Genomic DNA, 11,737 nt, shown 5'->3' with positions numbered 1-11,737 from the left:
ACTGTTTTACTTGCTATTAAATTTCGGAAGATATTTATTGTACTATAACCTTCCTTGGTAACATGGGTAACATGGCAGCATGTATTATAGGTCAACTATTTTAATAACCTAAATACATTTTGGAATGCCATTGAAACAGTAAAGGAGAGGATCAAAGAAATATCAATTTGGAGAATAAATCAAAGAGTTTCCCAATGACTTTATATTTCGTTAGTTTTGAGACAATAGACCATTTATTAAGAGCCAAAAATGTGGAGGATCCATAGGAATTGACAGATTGTCAGTGTACTTAATAAATAAAGACATGAACGTCAGAATTTAACAACAAAAGTGAAAAGGCTTCAGGCATGGCAACCCTTTCCATATCTATAATGATGTGGAAACAAATAGCACCTAATTATTTTTGAATAGCACCTAATTATAACTTTCGATATTAAACAAAATATGATGAAAATACAATTAGGCTAAAAGATATTGCACTGAAACATCATACTCATAATGCAAAAAATTTCTCTGAACTGAACACGATAAATTGGTTTTATCCTCAAAGCAAGTGATGCCCAGAAATAAGCATCCAGAAAGCTATAAGTAAAGTGTGATTGGCTCTACTTCAGTTTTGTGAAGACATGCTGCAATATCATCAAAATATTGGACCCACTTGAAGAGAGAGAGAGAACCGATTTTACAAAACCCACTTGGAGATAGGTTAGTTTTATGTTTTATTTATTTATTTCCTGTGGGTCATCAAAACAGAACTCTCTATAAAATTATAAATAAGAGCTACATATGTTAATTCCATACTTCAGCTGCACTATCAAGATTTGCAGAGTCAGATGCCTTGGGATTGCCGTATGGCCGAATTTCATTTTCACGACCATTCCATACAGGTGATTTCAATGAGGCTTCACGAGATTGCATCCAGTTCAAGTTTCCCTGAACATAAATGTGGTGTCAACTTAAAATGAAACTGTAACTCATACAACCAATTTAGAAATTATCTAGAAAACTTTTCAAAAAAAGAAAAAAAAATGAAAACCTGTATGGTATTAATCTCTCCATTGTGACCAAGTAATCTCATTGGTTGTGCAAGGGGCCATCTGGGAGTGGTATTTGTGCTATACCTCCGATGATAGATGGCAAAAGGGGATTTATACAGGTCACTTTGGAGGTCAGAATAAAATAAACCAAGAATTTCTGAGCGGAGCATTCCCTTGTAAACTATTGTTTGATTGGACAAAGAACAGAAATAAAGCTCATTTCCCCAACTTTCTGAGCTTGCTGCTTTCTCAATTAACTTCCGGCATATGTACAGTTCTCGTTCAATGTCCTCAACATTTTCCTCTTTAACAACTTTGACGAATACCTGCTGTATGTTGGGCATTGTTTCTTTTGCATAGTAACCAACTACAGAAGCATTCACAGGAACAGGTCTCCATCCGAGCACTTCAAGACCCTCTTGTCTAAAAATATTCACAACAACTACAAAGAAAACAGAATTTACAGTCAAACAACAGATTATATTAACGGACTGAACTTAACTCAGAAATTATGGCAAACAGAACTGACAGAAACTGATAGATAAATAGACAGATGGTTGAGAGATGCATGTAGAAAAGCTAGACAGAGATAGAGATAAGTACGTATGCTTCAAAATTGAATTCGTATTATTGTTGAAAGAAATAAGAACTCGATCATATAAATTTATATTTCTTCTAGTAATCGACAAAGATTATTCATTGCTACAAATAAATTATAAGAAAGAATGAGGACCCGTTTCTTATCTCCCATCTACTATTTTGCTGCTATTTATTCATAAATCAATATTGGTCAGTTCATCAAGAAACTTACATTGAGAAACAAAAAAGTTTCAAATCTAATCAAATCAATTTTTTTTATTTTAAACTGAGGTATGTGAAAATAAAAACCTCAAATGGCCGTGGAAATCATGAGATGTGACCTAACCATTACACCTTACACAACCTAGAGAATACATCTGCACTCTATAAGTTTCAAAGGTTCTGAAAACATTTCATCAACCCTCAAGGAAACCTTGATAGCCAAACTATTGGTGGTTTTAGAGTGGACTCTTTTCAGGTTGACACAGTGCCTTCATTTCTTACTCCATTTCTTGAAGATCAGCACAATAGTTTGTTTCAGTCTCTTCTGCAGCATCTAAGGAATCTGGAAAGATCCCTGATCACGAGTCATGCTTATTCAATGTGAGGGCAGAAACCAGACACAAAACACTGACCAAATGACTGGATTAGCTAGCTTTGAAGCAAATAGACTGTCCAAACTCGTTAGCTAGTATAGAAAAATAGGATTGCAAAAGACTAACAATAATAATATGGAGGACAAGTTATTGAATGTATAAGGTTGGTGTAGTACCCACTAAAATACAAGTCCTTACCCGGGTGGTGGTTCATGCAAAGCTAAATACTTGTGATATGATTCAAACAAGCCCTTATGTATGTTAATCTCAACATTGTTCCGCTTTGTGTAGAATGGAGGGAGAGGGTGATGTTAATGTTTTCTCGCATTGCAATTTTACATGGCAAATTTAGGCCAAGTTATTAGATATGTCTGGACTGGTATGGGGCTTGTCCTTGTCGGTAGAAAGGTTATTGCATTTAGAGGGCAACAAAAAGACAACCACTCATTGCGGTGCTTGATTTTGGTTCTTTTGTGGATTGTTTGGTTGAAGAAAAAAAAACATAGACTTTTTACAAGAAGAGATATGATCTTCTTTTGAATAGGAATAAATTTTTAGCTTCTCTCTGGATACCTTTGCCAGAGAATTTAAGAGATAATACCTAAACCATCTTCAGACCGAAAATAAGATTAAAAAAATCATCTTGATGGGTGAGGAGGAGGGTTGACTTGCTTTAAACATAACTCATGCAGACCTTAACCAAAATTCAAGAATTATGCACATATTCTATCAGTGAAAACAGAAATAAATTATTGTGACCCACTTAATTCAAGGATTATAAAAAAATACCTTTTTTGGCTTCTTTCATAAGGTCGTCATCTTTTGGGAGGAAAACCATTCCAACACCAGTGTGCAACTTGTCAAAGGAAGAAATCCCTTGCTTGTTAGCCCAATTGTCAAATAGATCCCATGGGATTGAACTCATCAATCCTGAACCATCACCAGAGTCATTATCTGCTCCACAGCCCCCTCGATGTTCCATGCAGCCAAGAGCTGTTAGAGCATCCTCAATAATCCCATGGGATGCTTTGTTTTCCAAATTGGCAATGAATCCAACTCCACAAGCTCCCCTTTCTGCTATAATATCATGCAAGTCTGCAACCTGTTGAGCATGGAATTCGATTTTCTAGAAATAAGTGCTTGCAATAACTCATTCCAAATGCATAAACAACTACTGCGCCAGAAAAGAAAGAAAATGGAAGAGAACAGAGGGTCAAAGTTTCTAACAAATTTTCATGTAATAAGTCTCTCTCTTGCTTGGTCCTCAAGTCAATGGAAAGGATTGACAGCTATCCCGCACAACCACTGGTGGAACATAGTTCAGGCTGAAGGGGGTCATGCCTCCCCCTCCCTCCCAACCCAAGATTTCAAAATTCCCTTGACACACCAACTATGGGATAATTGTCTCTTTCACAAATTCTACTCATATAAAACTCTTATACAGTACATAAATTGAGACAACTACAACCTTAGGACGACTAAAATTCTGGCATATTAGTGGGTAGTATCCTGCAAACTTTATATATGGTTTACTTTTAGAATTAATATTTCATATTACAGCTGTAGAGTTTCAATTAACACATATTCATGCATAGAAACTAAATAACCACCCTATTGTTATTAGAAATCAGATATCAATCCTCATTTTTGTATATTTCACCCAAAAAAAATATACAGGTAAACCACACATATGTTTCGTCAAAGTACTAAAAACTATTTTTAAGAATTAATCAATGGAAAACACCAAAACTTGAACTGAAGGGTATCACTGGAAAGAACTCCTAAGCTCTTCTATATTACTTATCAACTATATTAGGTAAGGAGGCAACCTGTAATTTGGTAGCATATTATCTCATATGTATGTGTTCCAGCAAGAATTTTCTGTAATGAAGATTGTCAAAAGTAGACTGCATCATATCTTGCATATTGAAATGAAAAGCAGACAGAAGTTTTTACTTATTTTATGATAAGACGAAGATATTGCTTAAGAGGACAGTTTAGTGAGAAATTCTATTTTGATCTTTCTTATTATCATCATGTTTGTAATTAATTTGACACCTTAAATTTTACTCTAGTATAGATAAATCTAGGAAGCACAAAATCTCCTCCAGGTATGTCATCACAATGTTTGACAAAGGAAGGACACCTGTAAGCACAAAACATATATACAGACATTCCATACATGTCTATGCTATTTGATTAATATGACATGCCACTGGGTAGCATACCAGGACATGCCTATGCTAATTGTCTCTTTTATTAATACGGTTGATGTAGTCAGTGGATATTGACTCAAATAATCACAATACTGCCTTCAGTTATAAACAAGCACCATTTGACAAGCATATCCAACTAGCAGACATGAATTATAGCGTGGTACTTAGGAAACATCCCTGAGCATTTCTTTTACTACATTAGTTCACTATTTGTAACTGATATCATTCATCTTGCGTTTAGCAAAAGTCAGCAAAACTTTAACGCTTCAAAGCAATGAAAAATAGATACTTCCAAAAGCCCAAACAAACAGTGCCTTAAGACCTTGAAGAACAACTGCATATCAAATAAAAGAAGCTCGCAAACACCAAACAAGGGCAATGAAAACAAACACAAGGAACACGTTTGACTCTGTTCTTAAATCCCATTTTCTATTTTCCCGGGAAAACGGTTTGTTAGGATCGGAACCAAACACCTCCTCCTATCAAAGTCTGAAAGCATACCTTTGGCTTCAAATCCGAAGAAGGAGAAGCAGCTGATTGATCCAAAGCAGCATCGCTACGTCCAAGGTCAAGAACAGCTTTGACCGGGTAGCTCCTGGAAACGAATTGAGGGAAGGACCGATGCTCGGACGTTCCGAATTTCCTGCGGGTCCGCTTCGATTTACAGGGCCCGACGAAATCGACGACGAAGAGCCCGTTCCGAAGAGGCTGGGCGGGCAAGCGGCCATTATTGGAGCAGTGAACTAGCTGAGGAATCGGAGCCAATGACTGCAAAGCCATTATTGAAAACGAAGAAGAAGAAAGAAGGTACAGAGAAAGAGAGAGGGAGGGAAGGAGGAGAGTGAAAGAGTGAGTGAGAGAGGAGTTCGTGGAGAATGAGAAACGTGGTGTGGTGTGGTGTGGTGTGGATGAGAGTTGAAGATAAAAGGAGAAGAGAGAGGCTCGGAGAACCAAAACCAACCACCCGCGTCTCACCTCACCTCACCTCACCTCTGGCGTCTACTTCGTCTACGTTCGATTTTCTTTCGTTCATTTTGTTAACTGGGCCTCCCCCCCATCCGCAGCCTCTATCTCCTGCGCCTCGGTGCACCCGTCTTACGCTGCGTCCTCGCCCTTCGTCTCTTTGCCCTTTGGGTGCTCCCAAATCCCACTACGTGGGAGAGATCAGAAAAGGGCTCTCATTTTTTCTTGTTTTTTCAGTGGTCAGTTCGTTTTGTTATGAAAAACAATAATAATTAATTATCAAGTGAGAAAGAAAAAAAAAAAGACAAATGAATTTGGACTTGCTTGGTCATATGCGGCATCGAGGATGAGTTGTAGGTTTAATTGCATATGCTTGTGCGACAGATAGCTGATTGGGTCATCTCTCAAACGGGTAAGGGTCAAAACCCAGACATGGCCCGCCAGACTTCCCTATGGGTGAAGTACTATATGGTTAAACAAAGAGTTTTTATAAATAAAAAATAGTCAAAATTTACGTCCCATTTTTATAAGGGATTTTTGTATAAATGTCACTTAAACTTATACATCAATTTTAATTTGTCATCTTAAAGAAAATTTTAAGAGCAATGTCACTTTAATTTTGCAAAATCCGTGATTTGTCGACTTTAACATAATCCAATCTTCCATTCATTTTTAAGGGTATTTTAGTCTTTTCATTTTCAAAGAAAAAAAAAAGAGAAAAAAGAGACCTCTCTCCCCAACCTCACTCCCCCCAAAACGCATCGCACAGGACCTCTCTCTCTCTCTCTCTCTCTCTCTCTGTGAGCATGTATAAATTTTTTTTGGATGTTCATTGAGCATGTCAAAAAATTTCAGATACCTGATTTAAAACTATTTAAGCTTCCTTCTCAAAATCCAACCTCGTTATTGTTTAAAAGATATGCAATTTTTTTATAATGATTTTTCCATTTTTAAAATACTCTTGAAAATGTAAAGACTACAATACCCTTAAAATTAGATGGAAAATTGGATGATGTTAAAGTCATACGACAAATCATGGATTTTGAAAAATTAAGATGACACTTTTCTTAAATTTTTCTTTAAGGTGGCAAATTGAAATTGAGGTATAAGTTCAGGTGACATTTCTACAAAAATCTTTTTTCATAAATATCAGTTTTTATAAAAACTTTCAGAAGTAACGGAAAACTCACATAAAAGGACTCAAATGCCTTTAAGGCTAAAACCCACTTTCTAAAAAGAAAAACTTTGTTCCAAACTTGCGGCAGAAGGAGAAAAAACTATGATGGGTTTAGCTGCCCTCGACTACGTGGTTAAGGAATTAACTTTTGGAGACATGGAGAAATAAATACTCATATTTTCTGGGGAAATATAGATAAACATTGGGTATTTTATAATCCTTGGAAATTGGGTGGATTGCAAAGTCAATCTAATAAGCTTTGCTGCAAAAACTTATTGAGTGTTGGTTTGTAAAAATCTTTGTGTGAACTGGGGAAGTCATGTTGCTGCGACAAAGCTTGGTGTGGGGGACCATGGATATGTTGATGGATTGGCTACTTTATTTGTGAAAATGGGAGTAAATTTTGACTACTTTTTATTAAAAACTCTTAAACAAATCTATAAATGCAAACGAGAGAGTAAATACTTGACCTATCTAAAATATAAAAGTTACATTTCGAATAATACAACGATGATTATCATATAATAGACAGATTACCAAACGTTGGTTATAAGTTTTTTCTTTCTAGTTTTGGTTGATTTCTATTTGTATTTTCAAAATCATAGTTGATGTAGAGGTTGAATTTTGCATTAGTGTTTATGGTCTAAATTGAAGAATTGTGTGTTTCTAGTTGTAGATCTAATGGCAGCCAAATGAGAGCTTGCCTCGAGAGTAATTTTCTCGTACACCTTAAAGGCAATGAAAATTGCTTTATGTCATACTTTGTTGATGTATACAGAGGCGGATCCACTAAAGCGCAAGGAGGTGCAGCTGCACCTTCCTTCGTCGAAAAAACTATTGTAGGTGCTTCAAACTGCCCCTTTGCTGAACTGGTGTACAGATTACCTTATTTTCATTTTCAACATTTAAGTAAATGTCTTTGTCCTTTTACTTTAATTTATTTTTATATTACTCCATTTACTTAAGTTTACAATGTAAATAAGGAAGTACCCCCATTTGGATTCAAATAAAAATACTAGAAAATCAAATTCCTACCAAATCAAAATATGAAAAATCGGTTTTAGTGCAAAATACGATTTAGGCTAAAAATGATGGCTTATTAAGTCAATATATACTTCATACTAAAATCCCATAAAATCAAGTTTTCTTATTTGATGTGTGAGGAATAAAAGCCGCCAAAAATTATCTTGAGAAAATGATTATTCTGAAAAACCATTTTTCATACTTAATCAATTTTGCACCTCCGCTAAAAAATTTCTGAGTCCGCCACTGGATGTATATCCACATTATATTCAACTTCGGTTGTCCATATTTTGCCATTGTCTACTGGTCTTTTACATTTTATTTCATAATAGCTTTGCATTGGGAGCACACAAATCTTATATTCTTATGCAACTATATGCTTATTCTTTCAAATTTTATTACTTTCTCAGCTTTTTACTACAATTGTAGTGTTTAGGAGCTTTTGTTTTCAAGTTTATTACCTTTCTATTCAAGATTAAGTGGTACACAATCAAATAAAGTAATAAATCAAAAATTTAAAACACATCATAATGCCATTCGATATTAAACAAAACTCCGACGAAAATCAAAGAACTGAAGCAGAAAACTCAAAAATTAAAATTGTAAATCCAAGCGAACAGCATATACCTGTGTTAAACTAAATTCTAACGAAAATCACATGATTGAAACAAAAACTCAAAACTCAAAATAATAAATCCAAACAATCAACAGTCTCGCACTCAAACACAAAAAAATTGCATCGCACAACCATATTTATATGCAAAACGAAATTAACAACATTAAAAAGTGGACTCATATTGAATTCCATATGCTTTGATTTAATATCTGATGTGAAACAAAGAGATAGGGGAGATAGGGGAGAGAGAGAGAGAGAAATATGAAACAAAGAAATTAAAAAACGAAAAAAAAAGGGAAAAAAAAAAAGAGAAAGAGAGGAAGAAATAATCAGTGAGAAAGAACCTACCCTTCTCTCTAGTTCATTTTCTTTCTGTTTGGCTCAATTCTAACATAGTATCATGACTGATTTCTCTTATTCATATGCTTAAATCTTGAGAACCTCTTCTTAGAAATCCCAAATTTATTTGATTTCTTCTATTTCCCCAAATCTGATTCACCTTTGATTCATTAAACTTCAACTATTATTTATTATGGCTTGTACTAAATCTCTAGTAGCTGCCCTTCTACTAAATCCCTAGTTGCTGCCCTTCTACTAAATCCAAATGGAGCAGATGCACACAAAGTTGCAGTCATGAGCTGATGAAAACTTCCTTCTCCTGCGAAATATGTGAAAAATGGAGAAGCTGGGATGGGTTTAATTGATTTTTCATGTTCAAGTTTGATGGAGCTGTGTTTGATTCTTGATGTCTTGGTTTGATTGATTTTTGATGTTTGTGTTTCTTTTAGACGGGAAGAGAGAGAGAGAGAGAGAGAGAGAGAGAGAGAGAGAGAGAGAGAGAGAGAGAGGGGGAGGGGGAGAGGTGTCGGGAAGGGAAGGATGGGATGGGTTAGCTATTTTTGCGTTTTTGATTCATGGTACGTGCAATTGCATGGTCTTTTTACAATTATCCAATTATTATGAGTAATTACATGTAAGTTCATAGTATGTCTTGAAATTTTATATGCAATTATTTACAATGGATGTGCAATTGCACAACAATTCTAAGACATGCATTAACAACTGAAACATCGACAAAGGCGTAGTCTCTTTGAAATTCCTTCCACTATTTGGAAATTGCATGGTTGTCAATACAAATGCTAACGACACAAATTACGTTCAATTACACATTACTCATATCGCAATTGAATTTGTAACTTACATCCTAAAGTCGAATAAGTATAAGAAATTGTTATTACACTTCATAACTGAGACCCTAAAGCCTAATAAGCATATAATTTAAATTAATTAAAAAAACCCCTTAAATATCAACATACCATCCATAAGTATCACTAATAATCTTATTGCTCAAAATAAGTGACCGATTAATTGGTTCTCCATTTTTCTTGGCAAAAAAAACTGGTTCTCTTTTTTAATTGTTACATATACTATATACTCATTAAAATATTATATTTGACTAAAATAAATTAAAATATTATACAATAATGTATAGATACCCATAGAAAAGAATAATTAGACTATCTATATTATATTTAGACCAAAAAAATAAAATGGATATAACTAATGTAGGGTTTAACATTGCAATTGAGAGCCATACTGTAAATCTAAGCTATTTACTCGAGACCTGAATCCAATTTCTTCACCTCACAGAGGTAAGGCCAAGGATTAAAATATCAGCCATGCAAATAATATTGGGCCTTCAATTTACGGATATTTTGGGGGATATATTGTTATCGTCTTAGGTATCGAAAAAAGAAGAAGACAGATATAGGCATTGAAACACATAATTTTGGTATAAAACTTTCATAAATGTTATGTACATTATCAATGAATGTATTGAACAGATAAAACTCAAAATTTACTAATAATAAGATATACATATGATGAAATATAAGTGGTATGTAATGCGTGTTAATGAAAAGTTTGAAAATAAAATGTTGATTAGAATGAATAAACTATGCATAAATCCATAGTTTGTTTTAACATTGGATTACAATTTAGATAAGTGTCCATCTACATAAATGAAGAGCTCCAATGAGGTTCAAACAATGAGGAACAACCATCTAGATTCATACAATAGTCATACCAAGTCACGTAACCAGTGCAGTTTGTAAGCCATGTTTGAACATGGTGCACATAGGTCTCTCTTGAGCTCCCTACTATCTTCCCATATATGAGATAGTTAAGATTAACCCAACTAGTAGGAAAGGGCGGCCTTGAAATAGTGCAAGTGGCGCCAATGCACAGGGCCCTTGATTTTTGAGGACCCCCTAAATTTTTTTATTTTACATAATTTATATTAATATTATAACAACTGTATATATACTCCAACGTGCAACAAATTGACACAAAAATTTATTTAGTGGAGTTGTTTTCTAGTGCATATCCCTTTGTACACGGCTTACGTGAAAAATTTTAAGAACAAAATTTTAAATAGTTTTAAAAAAGAAGCACGTGAAAAATATAAGGGGAAAGATCTAATTAAATTAACAATAGTATATATCACACCCATACGCTTTTTCTTTAAAAAATAATAATAATAATTTCTTCAACTCAAAACAAAACAAAACAACATAAAAAATAAAAAATCATGTCTTCTTCTTTCTCATGAACTCTTATTTTTTCTTCCCGAACATACCAACATTTAATTTTATCAAATGAACGCAACATACTTAACGAACGCAACCTTTGCGTTCGCGTGAAAAAATAGTGCGTTTGTTTGAAAAAAAAGTTAGTGGGGTCTATTTTCCTGAGGAACGGGCAACTTTACTCTACGAACGCACTCCTTGCGTTTGCATGAATAAATATCCTGTTTGTTTGAAAAAGTAAGTTTATTTGGCCCATTTTTCCGGGGAACGACTCAACGAGCGCAACTCCAACGTTCTCTTGAACAAATAGCCTATCTTTTGGTTGCAACTCGGTGCGTTATGTGAATGGGTCAAACGTTTAGGTGATCTCAATTGGTTTTTTGATTCAAATGCGAATGAGTTATGTGATTGTTATGATATTACGAATATGTTTTGAATCAAATGTTAGATTCTATATTGTCTAAGATCTTTCACACAAAACTAAAATATATAGAACTCATACCTCACGCCATCTTTCTAGAGTACATGGCCTCAGAACTCATTGAACGACAATAGCAAAGCAAGCAAGGCACAAACGGCTTAAGGATTCTCCTATCTCAGAAACTATTTCAGTTCTCTCCTTATGATGAGATTAGGGTTAGAGAATGTATCTGATGAGAGAAAGTTCTTAAGCTTATATAGGACTAGGTCAAATCGTCTTTACACCACCGAGGCTTGGCTTGACTACCACTCTAGGCCCATCAAGCAACGGTTCACACAAAAGAAAGAAATTAGGACCCCTTTAATTGGCTTCAAAACTTTCATTAATTCACAAGATTTTGAGCCACAAAGTACAACCTAATTTAAACTCTTATCAAACCTCAATAACCCAATGACTCATTAAATATGACCGCACCTAGTGCACCAATCCAAATATGAATATAACATCAAATGTTAATATGT

At 34.7% G+C, this 11,737-nt stretch overlaps 1 protein-coding gene across 1 annotated transcript; it reads right to left on the bottom strand.

The window, feature by feature from the left end:
- Positions 1-521: 521 nt before the first annotated feature.
- Positions 522-5,588, bottom strand: LOC117634949 (ferredoxin-dependent glutamate synthase 1, chloroplastic/mitochondrial-like). The gene is made up of 4 exons (XM_034369242.1): positions 4,930-5,588; positions 3,002-3,314; positions 1,037-1,479; positions 522-933 (listed from the first exon to the last, which is right to left on the bottom strand). The coding sequence occupies exons 1-4, from the start codon at positions 5,206-5,208 to the stop codon at positions 790-792; spliced, it is 1,179 nt and encodes a 392-aa protein (XP_034225133.1). The 5' UTR covers positions 5,209-5,588; the 3' UTR covers positions 522-789.
- Positions 5,589-11,737: the final 6,149 nt, after the last annotated feature.

This window comes from Prunus dulcis, chromosome 7 (genome assembly GCF_902201215.1).
Source record: "Prunus dulcis chromosome 7, ALMONDv2, whole genome shotgun sequence".
NCBI classification, from domain to species: domain Eukaryota; kingdom Viridiplantae; phylum Streptophyta; class Magnoliopsida; order Rosales; family Rosaceae; genus Prunus; species Prunus dulcis.
This window is presented reverse-complemented; position numbering and strand designations above follow the sequence as displayed.

Excerpts from the sequence above, each read along its gene's own strand:
- LOC117634949 (XM_034369242.1), bottom strand. The coding sequence starts at position 5,208 with ATGGCTTTGCAGTCATTGGCTCCGATTCCTCAGCTAGTTCACTGCTCC. Across the intron at positions 3,315-4,929 it reads CTTCGGATTTGAAGCCAAAG|GTTGCAGACTTGCATGATAT; the intron begins GTATGCTTTCAG and ends CATGCTCAACAG. Across the intron at positions 1,480-3,001 it reads TATGAAAGAAGCCAAAAAAG|TTGTTGTGAATATTTTTAGA; the intron begins GTATTTTTTTAT and ends TTTTCTTTGTAG.